The sequence below is a fragment of the Mytilus galloprovincialis genome, chromosome 1, assembly GCF_965363235.1.
Source record: "Mytilus galloprovincialis chromosome 1, xbMytGall1.hap1.1, whole genome shotgun sequence".
Lineage (NCBI taxonomy): Eukaryota > Metazoa > Mollusca > Bivalvia > Mytilida > Mytilidae > Mytilus > Mytilus galloprovincialis.
Genome location: NC_134838.1, coordinates 103,947,665 through 103,967,381, shown reverse-complemented (window position 1 = coordinate 103,967,381; position 19,717 = coordinate 103,947,665). Strand labels below are relative to the sequence as shown.

Below are 19,717 nucleotides of genomic sequence, written 5' to 3'. Positions count from 1 at the left end.
TTATGTAATATTGTACTATAGAAACATAAGATTTGTCTGAGTTTTCTTAATGCATACCAATTTATATGAATTTTGATTGAAGTAATTTGTCTTGTTGACAAGTTTTAAAGATTTAATAATACTGGTCTATCAATTTAGTTCATAAAATCTATTTTAAGTGATTTGTTTAATGATTAATTGTTTGTGTTTAACATCACTAACAGCATTCAGGACAATATCTTTGTAGGTAGTCTTCATTGGTAGAGAACTATCAGCAAATATGTTATGACTCAATAACAACCCAGAGAACCTATCAAGTGGAACCAATCCAACAGAAATTAGCATTAACCTTCATAATGAACATCTAGATTTTTATATTTGGTAAAAACTGTATGTTTGCCTTTCAATGCCTATGTTTGGTAAAATTGTATGGTGGCCTCAAGATGTCAATGGTTGGTGAAAATTGTATGGTGGCCTCAAGATGTTGTTTGTGTTTGGCAAAAAATTGATGTATGTTGGTCTCTAGATGCTTATGTTTGGTGAAGATTGCATGGTGGCTTCAAGATGTCTGTGTTTGGCGAAAAATTGATGTATGTTGGTCTCTAGATGCCTATGTTTTGTGGCCTCAAGATGTCAAGGTTCGTTTAAGATTGTATGGTGGCCTCAACATGTCAATGTTTGTTAAAATTATTTGGGAGCCTCGAGTAATAAATGTTTTTTTTTTTTAAGATTGTGATGGTGGCTTGAAGATGTTTATGTTTAGTGAAGGTTGTATGGGTTCTCCAAAAAAGTATGGTTGGTAAATAATACGATGGTGTTTGGTGAAGACTGAATGGATGTCTCCTAATGCCTATGTTTGATTAAGATTGTATTATGGCCTCTACAAATCTACTTTTGGTTAAATTTTCGAAATTTCAGATTTCTGTTTCAATACTGATTTCATTCTCTATTTTTTTTTTTTTTTTTTTTTATATCTGCTATAAATATTTGAACTTTACAGAAGCCACCTAAGAAGTTTCATCTATATTTGTATTCATCCTAAAATATATCTTTTATAACAATAGGTTGAGGAGTTTCTCTTTAAAGTTTATCCATTCTAATCATTCATCTATTGTCATTTTTTCATTGTCGTAACAAGATTTTTAATATTGACGTAAAAACCTCTGCCATACGATGTCAGTACAGATTATCGAAATGATTTATAGGGAATAGGATTTATAATTTCCTCAGTGATAGTTGGTCAATGGAATTAAAGGTATGTTGTTTTTAAAATTTACATTTATCTCCTTCATTGATGTCTCCTGTAATTCTTTTTTATTAATTTTTTGTATATTATCTTCTCTTTGCTTTTTTCAAAATATATTCTTGAATATAACATCCCCTTTTGAGACTTTAAAAATACTAGAATAAAATCATTTATTTACATCTTTAATTAATTAAAATCCTGATTGTAAGATAAAGAGGGTTGTGGGTTCTGTATAAATTCATGAATTGTTGCGATGTTTTTATTATTGCGAAAAATGCAACATGGTTATAATCGTATTAACTGAAACTTGAGTTTTAAATTTTTTATATGACTTAAACAGGATTTTTCTCAATTTTGTAAAAATTAAATTCGCATTATGATCGAAAATGACAAAATCGCTAAAATAAATGCACGCAATAATTTCCGAGATTACAATGAGACAGTCATCCAACAACACAAAAAAATTAAAAGAAATATCTTGAGTGTCAAAATGTGGTTTTTGTTTGCTGTTGGGCATATTTGTTTTTGGTTTATTGTTTTGTACACACATCAGGTAACTGGTTGTTAGTTCTCATTTCTCATTGTCAATTATCATCATACTATATCTTCTTATTTTAATATTCCACAAAAGACTAGTGTTATTACCATATGTCAAGCTGTAAAGCTAAAGTTACAGCCAGAAGTTAAAAATCAGACAAATGCTCATGTAGATCTGCCTTCAGTACCAAATGCCCTCAAGGACAAAAACATTGTGATATTTAATCTAAAGAAACTGTAACTGTATCTAACTTCAGACAAGTAAATAAAAATGTTAAATCCCCCTTCCCCCTTTCTGAATTATGATTGTAAGTTATATCTCACAACTGAATTAATTGCAAATTTTCCACATGTAATATCTGACAAGCTGGAATATTTCCAGGAAAGGAAAAAAAAAATGATGAACTCAATACTTCAAGAATTAGTAAAGTCAGTATCAAGATTAATCTTATTTGTAATAATGGTTTTGTGTTTTTTGTTGGTTTGAAAAAGACTTATAATATGAAACTGGATATATTGTTTGACATGCATGTTGATAAATAGCAAGTAACATTTAAAGAAAATATTTTCATAAAATCATTTCATTCTTATCAGAATTAGGTTAAAGGAAAAATCACATTTTCATTTTGAAGGCATGGACCAATTTGTGTAAATAACAAAAACATTAAAAACATGAGGGCTTATTTCTATGCACATGAGTAAGAAGCCTGATTGTTTTGGGTGTATATGTTGCATCAGTCAACCAAAATCCCCAAAAATCAAATTCAAACTTATTTTACAGGAAAATCAATCAAAAGAAGAAATGCAAAGTTGATCTGTACGTCATCTTTAGAATGAAATTCAAAACAGTGTGGCTGTGGCCATTGATTGACACATTAAATTCATCCATTGACTGGGACAATTTAGGTGAACGTTTGTATGTAACGACCACTGCTCACTATGTATTTTTTAAAGACACTTAAACTATGGGGTCACCAAAGGTTCTCAACACCTTAATAAAGTAATTCGAAAAATTAATCAGAAATAACACGATGTTTTGATTTATATCAATTATATAAATCAAAACATAAAGGTTATTCCTGATTAATTTTTCGAATTATTTTATAATTAAAGGCGTTAAGAAACCTTTGGTGACCCCATAGTATAAATGTCTATCGTAGGTACGTCGTGAACAGTGGTCGTTACAGACAAACGTTCACGTAAATTGTCCCAGTCAATGGATGAATTTAATGTGTCAATCAATGGCCACAGCCACACTGTTTTGAATTTCATTCTATACACTAGTAAACCCTAAAATAAGATCAATATTAACAGGGAAATAAAAATTAAGTATGGACATCTGCAAGTCACCATTAAACACTCGTAAACCTTAAAATAAAATCAATATTGGCAGGCGTGACAAAATAAGTTGGACATCTGTGTCATATTATAAGACAAAAAGATAAATTTTTAACGAACTTTATATATTTTTAGCTTTTTGTTCATTTCCTTAATTTTGGGACTGAACTTTTAGTAAACTCAGAACTGACACAAGAGTAATTCTTCAGGAACTGAATATCTTGAAGTCTGATGACTGGTGATCTGTATATGGAGGGTTTCAATTAATTTTTCCTTGGTAGATAAAAATTAATCTTCTGAAAAAAATTCAAAATCAATATAATTGACAGCAGTTTAGGAAATTAACTTTTATTTCCTTTTGAATTAAAACTACATCAATAACTATCTAGTAAGAGACATGCAAAAGTATAAATTACCAAGACTTCAGTCTACTATAAACGGCTATATTATAATTATTGGGAATAGTATGACATAACAGGATAAAATTGTGATTTTTTTCTTATGGATGGATAGGGATGGATAGACAAAGTAATTGCAATTGAACCCCATTTTTAGGAGTGGGTGTATGATGGTATAATAAATTGTCTTATGGTTGTGACATATCATTTATTTCTTGCATGAATAGATATTTCTCATATCACACTGCATGGAGTGTGATACGAAAAAGTGATATGAAAATCTATGTGAATTAGATTCGCTTATCCAGCCTCACAAGACAATATTACGAAATTTCCATTTGTTAGGTCATAAATGACTTTCAAAGGTTAAGATGATGTACATTTTGTGCATGGCAACAGACATAATTATGTGATCTCTTCAATGAAATACAAAACACTCAATTATCAAGTGATATCTCATTCTCCCTCATTATGAAACCTATAATTAACAAACACTGACACGGCTAATTTTTTCAACAAATTTCAATTTTAGGAAAAGAAGGGAACCAGATAACACTACCATGGGGTATATAAGAATTCTGATTGTGGTCACTATTATTATCTCCCTTGCAGGCATAGTATTATCTGGGTGTAGATGTCAAATCAAACATCCACAAACTGCCTTCTGTACACATAATTATGGTAAGTGTGATTATCTCCCTTGCAGGAGTAGCATTTCTACAAACTGCCTTATGGTAAGTTTGATTATCTCCCTTGCAGGAGTAACGTTATCTGGGTGTAGATGTCAAATCAAGCATACACTAATATGTGTCAAACTTTCTTTTAATCAATATACAAGCAAAATTTGAATATATTTCTTATGGCAACTGTTAACTATCGATTTAAAGTTTGAAAACTATCAGACACACTGTTTTACTTAACACATACATTATGAAAATAAAAATATTTGAAACTGCCAATACAGTAAGATGAAAGGACAAAGAATACAACATGAAACAGTTTCTTGACAAATTCCCATGATATTCATCTTAATATTGATATCCCTCCATGGAATCAAAAAAAAAAATTTACATCCATAAAGTATTTTAGATTTAAAAAGTGTGTTTGCCACAAGAAAGGGTAGCTTATCGGATCAAATATGCTATCTTGTTATGTAAAATCAGCAGAAATTACGAATTAAATAAAGAGTACCAATTGACTTGAGATTTAAAAATAATCCATTAAAAGAAACTGATAAATGAAAGGTTTTTCTGATTCTTTTTTCCCCCTCATTTCCATACATAATTCAATTCACTGCAAATGAAAATATTCTGTGTATTTCTTGATACTGACATAAAAACAATGAACAGCCAATTATAATTCACGTTTCATTTTCAGTTATAAAAGTAATGGTGAAGGCAATCAAAGAAAACCTGGCAGAAAATGGATACAAGCAATATCTTTCAAAAAATTATAATCCCGACACAGTTTTATATAGAAGAACACCAAAGAAAATCATCTTAAGCAGAACCTACAAAATAAAAATATTGAGGATATACAAGGTAGGGATGATTAATGTTACTTAGGGAATGAAGTAAATCCTTACATAATTGAAACTCAGAACATACTATAAAACTTCTTTTGGTTTGTTTTGTAAGCATACCAGATTATGGTTTACTGCCGAACTATACAAAATAAAAATAATGGAATACACCAAGCAACACTTCACAGTAAAAAGAAAATACACTCAGCATGTTGAAATAGCCTACTAAAATCAGATGAACCCTCAGGCAAAACAAAGTTTAGTAGGAGGGAGGTATGTATCCCATATCTATGTTTTTTTTACCTGATAGGCTTATTAGCAACACCCTGTTATAGAATTAACAAAATGAACAGATATTGCACGGATTTGATCATTTCATATGTGTCAAATCTCTAGATGGATAACTTTGACACTGTAGCAACTTTGACTCAAAATAATATCATACATATAAAAAGAGACCAGGTTTGCCCAGTATAAAATCAATCTGGGTTTACCCAAATATAACTCTTGCTGAGGGGCACCTGTTTTGTTACACAGAGATCTGTAAAAATACTATTTAAGGAGACTCAAGGGTATAAAAATTTTAGAAAAAAAATAAACATTTATTTTTCATTACAAATTTTATTTATTACCTGAATTGGTTGTAACTTTATCATATAGTACAAAAAATCATTCAAAAAAATCAATTTGTGTAGGCCACAGATGACTTTTAAAATGTCTATATCATTGAAAAAGGTCCAAATTATCTCCCTTTGGTGCAAAAATGCCATTTTTTGGCATTAAAATTAAAATATCTTTTTTAACTCATTGGTGACCTACATTTTTTATTATAATTTTCAAATAAGCTGTACTTAAACTAAATTATTGTAAAATTTGAGTGATTTCTGTAATAAATTTCTTTTTTGATTTTGATACTACCTCTTTTTCTCCTATTAGCTCAACTGAAAAAATACCTTTACAAAAATGTATGCTTCTTTCGAAGACAGATTGTGAGCCTAAATGAATGGTGACCCCAATCTTTTGTTGTATTTTTCTATTAAGTAAAAGATAAAGATCATTTATAGAAAAATAAATCGAAATCATATATTAAAATTTTTTTTTATTTAGACCCATGAGCACCCTCGGGTTGGTTGTGCAGGAAGTATAAATGCATAGCAATGTCTGATTGCTGACTTTGACCCAAAAATAGCTCTTGTGACCTTTTTATACAATTTGCACACCAAAGCTCTTATGATACTATGCCTAAATTAATATATTGTTTGTTTCCCCAATCCCGACCCTGCCAAGCCAGGTGTGGGTAGGTAGGTAGGGAAATTTTTTTTTTTTTTTTTTCAAAAAGCTGGAACAATTATCAGTCGAACCAGCAAGCCTGAAAATTATTTTTTCCAAAAAGCTGGAACAATTATCAGTCCAACCAGCAATAAATAAATGAATAAAATAATATTTGACTTAGTTTTGACAATAAAATTTTGTGGTCGGTCGGGATTGAGGAGACTAAATTTTTTATTTTAGGCCCTATTGATTTTGTCAACAATTAAAGGAGCAGCATGTATTGTCTGCAAATTGTCAAAAAAATATCACAATGACTAAAGGACCATCAGCTCCACAGCTAGAGTAAAACAGTGAAACCCGTATTGTTCCAATGAGAACTATATAATTATTTTCAAACATATTTTGAAGTTTAGTTTTTACAATCACATATTCTGACAACAAAAATGTTAAAGATCATACTACCATGTTACATGTAAAATCTCATTTTGATTGCTTATCATAATGTTGGTTATGTATTGTGATGAATGTCTGCAATATATTTTGCGATAAATCTTTATGAAAGTCTTGAATATTGAGTCGACATAAATTCTATGAATAATCTCCCCATTAATCCAGTATATTGTGCATGTTTAATTTCTCGAGTAATCTTAATGTAGCATTATATAACACAATGGTTTAAGATAAATGATGACTAGAATCATAATCATTTTATTGCTTAAATAAAAAGAAAATATAAAAATGAAGTGATTTGATAGATTAACTATTGCTTAACATCACATCATTAGGGAATTGCTATATATGACAATGAGGAAAATTCAGAGGAGTCATAAGCAAGAGTGATTTGTGGGAAAATATCATATCATATTGAACACATAATTAATTTTTGTTTGCATTCTTTCCAGTGAAAATGCTAAATGAATATTCAGGAAAGGATTAAAAACTCAACAGTATTACATTCACATGTACAAGGAAACACTCTTCTACAAGTTATATCCATACTTTTATACCATTCACTTAAATAAATGAAATATGTTCTCATATTTTACAACATCAAAATTGACATCTATATCTTTCCATTTTTTAATCGACAGCTTTCTAGTAATTACAATACTCAGGTCTCTCTATCTTTAATTGGTGGAAGTAAGAAGTAGTATTGTATATTATTATAAAGAAATAACAGGATATCAAACAGAAATGATACAGACATCAACCCAACAATTCAGAGAACACTGAATCATATTAGGCCTAAATTAAAATATTGTTTGTTTGCCCTTTTCCGACCCTATTTTTTGAAACAGGGTAGGTAGGTAGGTAAAATATTTTATTTTTTTCCCCAAAAAAATAACTTGGCTCGGTACATTTTTTGTCATGGGTAGGCAATATATAATAGTATTATATTTTATTTTGTAGATACAAAATCTGCATGATATCATTTTTGTCTGTATTTGCTTTTTTAAGTATGATTTTACTGATCTTTACATAATTATTAAAGTTTCTGGGACTATTAATATCACAGTTCCAGGAAGTTATGGAAAAAAAATATGTAGAATGTGAAGTTAATTCATATGCACTACTATTTTGTTTTCAAATACCAATAGAGTTGTGCAGCATATTTTCAACGTTTTTATGACTGGAACTTTGAAGAGATTGAACTGATATTCAGTACTGCATACATGTACCTTGTACGCTTAACTCAAACGAAAGGTTTGTGAAACAGCTGTACAATGTGCAATCTATAGCATGTTTTATTCTGACATTCTACCAATTTTATCAAAATTTGAACTTAAATTATCAGAGATGATATCTGTGAAAAAAAACAATATTTGACTAGAATATAAAGCCACTGCACAGCATGGCATTTCCCACCATCATGGCCATGCAACCAGTTAAAACAGCTAAAACTAATCATTTGTCTTACTTTGCTTAGAGTGGGGTGCTAATTTTCACCGGGGACACAATTTCGCCGTTTTATGATTTTGAGGTGTAAAAACTTCAATGGATGGGTGAAAAGGAAGAAATATGGCGTTAAATTATATTATAATAACAAATATGATTTTTTTTTAAACTTAGATAGAATTTCGGCACTTACAGCAAAGGACCGAAAAACAGACAGCGATCGATTTTTCGGCCAATTTCCTGAATGAAAATTATGATTTAAAAGATGTAATTCTTAGTAATTGTTTGATTGATTGCCTTAAATTTCAGTTCTTCACACCTTTGAAATGTCTGCTAATCATTTATAATGAAATTGATTTGATAAATATTGTTTAAAGCTGCATTTATTTGGTTTTAAATATATGTGTAAAATGGCAAATATGTGTCCCCCTTTGACAAAACATCAGGAACTTTCAAGTAGCCTTTAATCTAACTTTTCAGATGATTTCTTTTCAAAGAAACAGATTTTGAAACTAAGAATATTTTTTTTTTATGTTTTATTCATATAAAAATATCAGTAGACTTCAAAAGCATACAAATCTGAACATAAACTGCAGAAAACAAGAAAAGTTATGGCGAAAATGAGCACCCCATTCTATAACCCTAGATACTGGGTGTTTAAATTTTCGTGTCACAGTGTCCCGGTGTTATCAATAAAAATTTAAAAGACTTGAAACTCAATTGTCACGTATTTTACATCGCATTTATAAATGGTCTGTAAGGAAAACTTTACTGCCAATTATTCTCTAATTTACAGGACTTCCCTTCATGTAAGATATAAATAAAATGTCAAAGATGATCGAAGGCAGCGTTAACATAATCATCCTGCTCTACGGATCACCAAAGGCCATCCCTACATCACTGTACACAGGATACAACGTCCGTTACCAAAATATTTTGTACACACGTTGATAATTTTATAATGGACGAACTTTTTTGAATGAACCCTGCTCTACTTTCAACATCGACTTCAATCAAATGCTTTGAACCTCTAAATGCAAGTGTCCATGCCAAACGCTCACGTGATACCAAACGTACTTAACCTTAAACGTGGAAGATAAAACCTGAGGATTCCGGTAAAAAAATTTTAAGTGGGAATACAAATATAAGACTTTCGGTAGGAACGAAAAAAAAATTTAAAATAAAATATTGCTGGTAAATAGAAATAAAAGATTTTCAGTCGGAACGAATTAATAGGGTCGGTCGGCAAAGGGCAAACAAACAATATTTTAATTTAAGCCTTAGTGTTGAGGTACTAACATTGTACATGTGTAAACATTTTGTACTTGTATGTTTTTCAGAATAGTAAAAAGTTTAAGCAGGCCAACATAAAGAAAGTTATGACCCCTGGCTCATACAAAAGTTGTGGTGTCATACTGAAGAAAAAAAGAGTGTATATTTTAGCAGGTATTCAAAATATTGGTGGTTTTACAAAAGTATATAGAAAAATAAATTACAAACTAAAAAGAACATAACACAAAATAATACAATTTTCAAATTGTTGCCAAAACAAAATACATATATGTCTATACTTTAGTAAAAAGACATATAGTTTGTCAAACATTCAGAATTACAAATCATCTCAATCTGACAGACAAGCTACTGCAACCGATGATAGTGCAAATATGATTTGAATATGTATACATTTATTTGTACATGTGGGAAAATCTACAATCTAGTAAATAAAATCAAATCAAGCAATATGAATTTTAACAATTTTTTATGAACTCACGCATATCAATATGAAGATGTCAATTTTCTCAAATTTCCCCCACCATAAATAAATAACATCATTACTATCATTTTAGTGCATACATGGGGTCCAGGGAAGGCTTTTCACAATCAGAACTGTAATTGGGTGCCAACTACTTTTTTGTAATTTTTATATTTAAAGGCTATATATTCTAAAATTGTTTCTAATGGTGCTTACCTTATTTTCAAAGTTGTCTTCCCTGGGTATGCAGACCCCAAATGATTTAAAGATTGACATATTGTATTGACAATTGTCTGTTGTAAGAGAGCATATATTGACTGCTAGCAATCTTCTAGTTATATGTGGGGTTGCAGTACTGTTTCATTGACGTTTACAGCAAATCTATTATTATAAATGTCTGCACTTAAAAAATTTATTATAAGTTTGATTTGAATACTATGTATGTTAAAAATGTATTTACATGCCAAACTTATTCCTAAACTGTACAGATCTATTTTCCCCAATAGGTGATGTCATCAACACAGAGTTATGGATAGATGGATGCAGTTGGGTACAGGAGTTCAAGAGTCTAACAAAACAGAACCTGAATGGTCTGAATAAAAAATATAGACAAAACTGTAATTGTCATGTAAGTTTATTCTGTTGTAAAATAACTGTGATAGATGAAACTTAATTGGAATTTATAATGTTGTCAGTTCTATAACATTGTATAAAGCAGTCCATCAAAGCATTGAGGTTGTGAACTACTTAGTCCCTTTTATTCAAATCTGCTTTTAAAAAGCACTGAACATTGATTAAGAACATTTAAAAACAAGAGGCTGTCACAACGACAGCAAACCGGATTTATTAATATTTATTTGTGTCCTGGCAATATCACAAGAACCATTACTGATGAATGGTGAAAGTGAAAATCGTCAATATCAAATTTGACCTCCATTTTGTCATCAGTATCAACATATTAAAATTTGAAAAGCTTAGATTGAATGGTTCATGAGTAAATGCAACAACGTGAATGGAAACGCCATTTTACAATCTTTCAAGAACCATAACGCCTGAACGGTAAAAGTCAAAATCGTCATTATTGAACTTGACCTCTATTTTGTCATCAGTAACAACATATAAAAATTTCAAAAGCTTTGGTTGAATGGTTCATGAGAAAATGCATGGACACGACTGGAAACACCATTTTTCAATCTTTCAAGAACCATAACTCCTGAACGGTAAAAGTCAAAATCGTCATTATTTAACTTGACCTCTATTTTGTCATCAGTAACAACATATTAAAATTTGGGAAGCTTTGGTAGAACAGTTCATGCGTAAATGCACGGACACAACTGGAAACTCCATTTTTCAATCTTTCAAGAACCATAACTCCTGAACGGTAAAAGTCAAAATCGTCATTATTAAACTTGACCTCTATTTTGTCATCAGTAACAACATATTAAAATTTGGGAAGTTTTGGTAGAACAGTTCATGCGTAAATGCACGGACACGACTGGAAACTCCATTTTTCAATCTTTCAAGAACCATAACTCCTGAACGGTAAAAGTCAAAATCGCCATTATTGAACTTGACCTTCATTTAGTTGTCAGTAACAACATATTAAAATTTTAAAAGCTTTGGTTGAACGGTTCATGAGTTAATGCGCGGACAACATTTGATTGCCGCCCGCCCGACCGCCCGGCCGCCCGACTGCCTGACCGCCCGACTGCCCGACCGCCCGGCCGCCCGCCCGCCGTACATCCCCAAATCAATAACCGACATTTTTGTCACAAAAATCCGGTTAAAAAGTTGATATCTACATGTGACAGATGCCAAAAAATGGATATTTATAAACTTGCAAGAATTTGTTTTTATCAGTTTTTATCTCATATGTCTACTTATAAATCCTGTATTACAGATTAAACACTGCACTGGAAGAAACTGTAGAAATCATCATAAAAATTGTGAATTCAGACATGAAATATGGGGATGTTATAGAGATTATGGAATATGTGACCATAGACCACATTCAGACAATTGTCATTGGAAGCAAAATCAAGACTTCAATACATGCATAAAGAAAAGTAATCGAAAGCTTCGCAGGAATAAGAGAAAAAGGAAAAATTGACAATTGGACAACATTTAACTACCAGTAGTTTATGATCTAAATAATTAATTTCTCTTCAAATACATTGTAACCTCTCCACTGTTAAGTCAATTAAGATAAAAAAAAAAAAAAATGAAACATAAATATGTTATACTATTCTTCTAACAAGTTTAAAGTTATGATCATCTGAAATCTTTCCACAGTAGAAACATTATTTGGATTGTCAGTTTGCAGTGTTACAAAATAAACTTCCTTAAAAAAGATTAACATTTTATTGTTTTTAACTATAGTTACTCAGGTTTTACTGTTGTATCAAAATATTATTGAAGTTTTGTAAGTATCAAGTGTTATAGCTGTACATTATGATATGTCATTTATTATTATACCTCAGTTATCATTTTCTATATAAAATAAGTACACAATATTTTCACCATTTTTTAAACTGCAAGCATTGAACTTTTTGACTGGTCAATAGTTTCCAACTATTACTCCAAGATGAAACTATAGATAACGCTCCTTATCTCAAAGTCAGTCAGACCAGAGAAATATTTCGAGGTAACTGTAGTTTGACTCAAACAATAAGTAGAAGATATACAGACCAAGGGACACAACTCTTGCTTAGCTTGGTAGACTAAAATAAATCCAAATGAAAATGGATAGGGGATTGAAGTTCTGGTCTCAGATTGATATATTTATATGTTATCATAATAAAATTTTGTGTTTCCATCTCTTATTCATTCTTTGTACAGTTTCGACTGATCCAATTTCAACTCATCAGGAGTCAAGACAATGAGAGTTAACTATTTATACAAGCGTTATTTTTTTTCGCTGAATTTCAACTGCAGTTTCCAGATTGGAGAATGTTGGATATACACACGAGTTACAACTTCACGTTTTAACTTTTTATATCTAGGTTTGACATGGGTGTGGGACGAAGCCTTAGCATTCAGAATATATAAAGTAAACATTTAACAGTATGGTTGGGTTTTTTTTTTTTATGAAAATTGGTTAAGCTCTGACTTATAATTGGTACTACTTAGTTTAGTCAGAGAAAAAAACTTAATTAATACACCACAAAAATAAATACTGTTACAGGGTGGACTTAATAAGGAAGTCCTTCACTAGGTCAATAGGTGGATCTACTTCAAAATGTGTCTCTTTAATAGTTATCCTACAAGGAGGCCAGAGGGTGATCTAACTCTGACACACCAAGTCCGAATGGGAAACTATTTTACATCCCAGCTGTTTTAGATTAAACGAACAAACCATTTATAATTCATAAAATCTAGTTTAGAACGCCACACAACTATTATAATATACTTTATATATTACTATATGATATATACCCTTTATGACCCCCGAACACGATGAGTAGATATTAAACAATGTCAACTCGTCCCATACTATATCGCCACTTTATAAAAAAAATAGCCCCACTCTTGTTTACCGACTCGCCCCACTGTTGAAAAAGTGTAAAATCAAATTGAACAATCAGTCTAACAACTCACTTATTAACAAAAAGGTTTAAACCCCACTGAATAAAGATCTGCCAACTCGCCCCACTTCTAAAAAAATATTGCTTCCTTTAAGTATGTTAAATTACTATTAGTTCGTATCCAGTCGTCCTGGTGTAGTGGTATATGTCTTGGCTTGATATGCTAACGGTCTTGATTTCCCAGTATATACACTGGATTTTTTCTAAGTCAATTTTGATAGATAGTCTTTTCTGTATGATAAATTATAAGTTTTATAGTGGATTTGACATTCCCACTGAAATGTTACAGAACAAAGGAAAGCATGCATAACAAAGAAACTCAAACTGGGGTGATCTGGTAGGGGTGATCCAGCTCAGATCACCCCTGTTGAACAAAGGAGCTGGGATGTAACACTAATGTATTGTCTTTTTCATAAGGAGTCTCTGTCTAATTGTTGTTATTAACTCACCATTCAAGTGAACAAAATTTGAATAGCCAAAAGAAAGTTTTCAACCTTTCTGTATGGTGACTGACATAAGTGGTCAGTATAATGTTAACAAACTCTATTGATAACATGAACATAAATAATAGCAAGCTGTGGTCAAGCTGGTACAATATATATATGTTGTGTATTATTCTTACCATTTCACGATGGTTAGGATAGTATGCTTGTTCTATTAATGGGAAGTTTTCTTTTCCTAATTTCTTCTGTAATTTGACTAGTTGTGCTAACTGAAAAAGATCATAAATAGTGAGTAACGACAGAATTCTAGACTTTAATTTTACCTCAATAATATTTAAATGAAAAGAAAACATTTCTTTAGATTTAAAGAATCTTATCAAAATGAACAGGCTATCAAAATTACAAGAATAATTAAGATAGACCGTTTCTCAAAAAAAAGGTATTGGTTTTGCTTATTGTTGTAGGCCATACAGTGACCTATAGTTTTTCTACATCCTTTGGATTATGGTGGAGATTTGTCTCTCATACCAAATCTTCTTATTTATATATATACATGTATATCAAAATTTGTCACAGCCACAGGAACATACAATGCTAATCTTATATTGATCAGATTTACTAGCATAGTTTGGAATGCCATGACACAAAAAATGTAAAGAATATAAAAAGATGTTTCTTTTTTATCCATTTTTTTTATAATTCATTTTGCAATTATTATGTAATATCCTCCATATGTACAAAACAAATCAATGTTGAAAGGATATTAGGTTTCAGTAACCATAAGAACATGACAATTTTCTAAACTATCAATTTTCTTTTTAAGAAAACATTGATGTTCAATTCATCACAATCTCCAAAAATAATAAAAACAATATTGTTTTACACATCATTTCATCTTCCATATAATCAGCTGTTAGTTGTATCATAATTATAGGAAGGCTCATTTATTAAAATTATTGAAATCAAATATATCAAGCTGATATCAAGAGATATCTAATTCTGACTAGTTGTTTAGTCGATTTCCCTTACAGTAAAAATTATCTTTGTCCCAGTGATTTCTCTTACAGTTACAATAATCTTTGTCCCAGTATTTTTTGTTACAGTTAAAACAATCTTTGACCCAGTGATTCCTGTTAAGGTTAAAATAATCTTTGTCCCAGTAATTTTTCTTACAGTTAAAATAATCTTTGTCCCAGTAATATTTGTTACAGTATAAATAATTTTTGTCCAATTGATTTTTCTTACAGTTGAAATAATTTTTGTTACGGTTAAAACAATCTTTGACCCAGTGATTTCTCTTAAGGTTAAAATAATCTTTGTCCCAGTGATTTTTCTTATGGTTAAAATAATCTTTGTCCCAGTGATTTTTGTTACAGTATAAAATAATTTTTGTCCAAGTGATTTTTCTTACAGTTAAAATAATTTTTGTTACGGTTAAAACAATCTTTGACCCAGTGATTTCTCTTACGGTTAAAACAATCTTTAACCCAGTGATTTCTCTTACGGTTGAAATAATTTTTACAGTTAATTTTTTTTTGTCTTAGGTGATTTTTTTCTGCTATCTTCAGTTTGAAAATAGGCCCTCTTACAATATTGTGTCCTGTCAGAAACCCAGGCTACTGTTACACCAGACGTTTTCAAGCTTTTTGAACGCTTTTAATAGAATGGAATCAAAATTGACAAAAAAAAAATAATTGTTTCTGTTAAAATATGAGAGTTTTGTGTATTAATAAAGAAATCACAAATCTTTATTGCCAAGTGGGAAACGTGAACTTTGATTTTTTCAATCCTCATTGACTGAACAAATAGCCAATGGAAATGTTGCAATTTTGAGACAAATTACAAGATAAGGCCAATGAAATTTACAAGATTTTCATATTACTTATTCTTATCAGAGGCTGTTTAGCCTGATACAAGAAACTTCTCTTCAAGCGGAAAACAGATAACAGACAAAAACCTCGGAGAATGTTGCCCATGTAATTTTTTAAAAGGTGTACAATTTCAACAAAATGGGTTATCTTTAATCACTTGGGAGCTATGCTTTTAGAAATAGTAGGAATATATGTGCAAATACCCAAAGCCAGTGAGTAACAAATAAATGAGCCATAATAAAGCAATCCAAGATCCAATACTATACTCATTGCACCAAAGAAAAGTCAAATACTCACAGAAATGGCTGAAAAAAGAACAGAAAACTGCAATGCTTATACAAAAAGTAAATGCAACATGGCAATTCAATGGTATGTAAAGCAAAGCAAAAGTTAAATCTGATCTATACTACTTATAATACAATTATACGCCCTACTTCCACTTAATTTGTTTTTGGAGGGCTGTCCAAACATTTTGTGAAATGTTTGGGTTCTTCTGGTGTTAAATATGGTCAAATATGTTGTTCACTGGAAGTAAAGCAAGAAACAATCAATCAGCCAATCGACATTACAAACTGTGATGCCACAATGATATCACATGAGACATTCCTTTCCTTAAGAAACAAGGCTATAGCGCATTGCTTTAAGTATTTGTCTTTTTGTGATGTTTTAACAAAATTATATTTTTTCAAAAATATTGTAGGGTCATCTGGTCATTTCTGGAAAGATTTTAACTAACTTTGTACCAAACATTTATCAATGAAATCAAATTTAATGAAAAGATTTAAAAAAAAAAAAAATACTTTCTTGTAATTGCTTGGGCCATAGGATTTGAAGGACATTTTTTAAAATTGTGGCCAAGCTATTTATTTTTGTGAAAATCTGGAATTCACGATTTTAGTATACTGTGATGCAAGAATATTTTTTTTCTTTTTAACCAAGCTTTCAAGATTTAATTCAAAGGATGTTTTTTTTTCTTCTAGCTTCTCTGTCACAATCTGGAGCCATATGAGAAAAAAACTTTTTCTTGTTGATTTGAACAGTGATTGTTTAATGACATTTACTTCTTAAATCAAAGATTTCTTGATTAAGTAATTTGTTTCTACAGAATTCATGATTAGATTTCCTTCAGTTCCTGTCAAATCAATGCTAACTAGGCCAATAGTTAATTGTTTATTCTGTATGTTTTGAAAGTATTCTATTAAATTTAAAATATCATTTTCCCAGACCATTAAATATTCATAAAATGAGTAAGGTGAAAGTCACATGGCTATCATTGACTGGGAACCTTGTTGTTAACAGGGTATACAGTTTCATAATACTTTTGCATGGAAATTCATTTCTAATAAATTTCCTTCAGTTCCTGTCAAATCAATGCTAACTAGGCCAATAGTTAAAAGTTTTTGAATTAATGGCACTGGTAACTGACAAAACTAGTAAACTTTATGAAGGTCTTTTATCTGATGATAAACATATTTGTTAAACCTTGATTTTCACACATGTCCAAGACATTGCTGATATATGTACAGAATGATATAATCTTTCATGTGAATTTCATATCAATAGTACAAGAAATTTGAAGTTAGAGTGCTTTAAATGCAATTTTTATATAATTACATTTCAAAGGGGCATAACTCCTTCAACAATAAATAATTTGCACTGATTTTTGAAAATATTTGATACATTGCTTATAGAAACTATTGAAATAGGTTTCCTTAAAGAATTTTCCCCTTAAGAATATTAACATTTTAATTTCCTATAATAATTTACATTTCCATGCAAGGGACATAAGTCCCTTAAAAACAATTGAGGAACTCAATACCACATTGTTGATTTAAACCTTTGATATAAATTCAATAACAATCCTACAAAAAATTTAGGCTTGACAATGTTAACAATGAAATTTTACATATCTATATTTTCAAGGGGCATAAAAAAAGTTTATTGGAACTGATTTTCAAATTTCTCCAAGACATTGCTGATATAAACCTATCATATAAATTTCATAAAAATCTGGGGAAAAAGGATGGACAGACAGATACCAAATATTTGTATGCCCCCTTCTATGTGCTTTGAGGGGACAATCAACAAATGAAAAGATCCATTGTCACAGTATAAAAACATAATAAGTAAATGTTTACCACCCATGGTCGGTCTTGGAAGTTATATATAGAATGTAATGAGTTGATACTGGGTATATCACCATACTGGAAACCTATTAAAATACTTCTCCAGTCTTCCGAGGCATCTCGTACATACTGTCGAATTAATAAAAAATCTGGTTTAAATGACCTGAAAATAAAATACAGAATTAAATATAGGATGATGTGTTGCATATATATATATATATATATATATATATATATATATATATATATATATATATATATATACAGTCAGTGAACAAAAGTGAGTTTTGACTCAAAAAATGTCCAATCATTTCAACTAAAATTAATATTTTTCAAAAAGATATTACCAAATAACTACACAACTGATTTATATAAAATAAATACCATAAGATGTAGAAATGTTTGAAGCTTCATTGTTTATTTGGCCTTGATATTATTCAGGCTTATTTTAATTTTTTGATGAGATGAAAATAAAGTAAAATATTTCTGGCAAAGTTTGTTATGTAATCTAACCAAATTAACTATGGCCAAATAAACAAAAAAAAATCAGATATTTCTACATTTTACAGTATGTATTTTATAAAAATCGCTCAAAAAGTCACTTTGTAATATTTTTTTCGAAAAATGGCCATATTAGTTGAAATGATAGATTTTTTGAGTGAGAACTCTCCTTTGTCCACTGACTGTATATAAGTTCAATGTATCAATAAGACAAAAACCAAATTAAAACATATTTAGATCAGAAAAGATATACATATTAACGTAAAGACACCAAAAACTGGTTTACTCATCTACGCAAAAGTTTTAGTTGCATATAAACACATTATATTCTCATTCAAGCTTTTCTATGTTATAAATCTGCCTTAAAAAAAAGTATTAGACCTGGCGTGAGTAATTTTGATCATTCCCTATAGAAATGAAATATAAACATGGAACATTCCAAAAAGTATTTTGAAGGGTACTTAATAATCTGAAGTCTGGAACTTCATCAGTGGACAATCAATTGATTGGTGATTGCCACATCGGTGGTAGAAGAGGTTTCCTAATGTCTTCCAACAATTTACGATTTTTGTGCACACTTCATGTTTGGTATCTAGAGTGTTGATTGTAAACTGAAAGTAGCTTAATTATTAAACTTTAGTTACAATACCTGTGTATGAATGCTGTTTAACCAAGAACTTAATATTGACTCCAAAGACATTGCAGTTCAACTACACAGGTTTGTATGTGACTTAACTAAAAATGATCAGTTCCAATACACATGGTTGTTTAGTGACTTAACTATAAATGTTCTGTCAACTTCATATGTTTTTATATGACGTTTTTACAACTGTGACTGTTTTAAATTCCGTTCCACTACACATAAATAAGTACCTTACCTTACAACTTTAGTTCCACTACGTGTCACTTGTATATCTACCATTGTACCAGTGTCAGAATACGAAGCTAAATTTATTTCTTTAAATTCTGCCTGAAAAAAAAAGAGAAATAAATATTATCCCACTATTCATTTCTTTAATAAAATATTGTATTTGAAACACTGTCTAATGTAATATGAATCCTTGAAACTTTTTGTTCATTTTCCAAAAGACATGACACATTCTATTGCATACAATAGGCTATTTCAATTTGACCATAGGTACCTTATGTATAGAAAAATTTCACACCTAGCTCAGTTAAATACCAAAAGAGAGTATGGCTTACTGGAACCAATGTTTATAATAACTCTACTAAAAGACAATGTGATATTTG

At 30.3% G+C, this 19,717-nt stretch overlaps 2 protein-coding genes across 4 annotated transcripts in view; one reads left to right on the top strand and one right to left on the bottom strand.

Moving 5' to 3' along the window:
- The window catches only part of LOC143048153 (synapsin-like), a 104,569-nt gene that overhangs the window by 47,281 nt on the left and 37,571 nt on the right, over positions 1-19,717 (bottom strand). For both annotated transcript variants that reach the window (XM_076221666.1, XM_076221657.1), the window contains exons 5-7: positions 19,345-19,436; positions 17,978-18,128; positions 14,148-14,237 (exon numbers count right to left, since the gene is read on the bottom strand). In XM_076221666.1, coding sequence (XP_076077781.1) covers positions 14,148-14,237; positions 17,978-18,128; positions 19,345-19,436 — 333 coding nt within the window. The remainder of the gene's footprint in view (positions 1-14,147; positions 14,238-17,977; positions 18,129-19,344; positions 19,437-19,717) is intronic.
- Positions 452-12,661, top strand: LOC143048163 (tissue inhibitor of metalloproteinase-like). 2 transcript variants are annotated; one of them, XM_076221681.1, is made up of 6 exons: positions 452-617; positions 4,031-4,179; positions 4,876-5,039; positions 9,529-9,634; positions 10,448-10,569; positions 11,842-12,661. In XM_076221681.1, the coding sequence occupies exons 1-6, from the start codon at positions 586-588 to the stop codon at positions 12,049-12,051; spliced, it is 783 nt and encodes a 260-aa protein (XP_076077796.1). In that variant the 5' UTR covers positions 452-585; the 3' UTR covers positions 12,052-12,661. The 2 variants fall into 2 exon arrangements, with proteins under 2 accessions (XP_076077796.1, XP_076077803.1); XM_076221688.1 differs by lacking the exon at positions 452-617 and adding an exon at positions 1,061-1,234.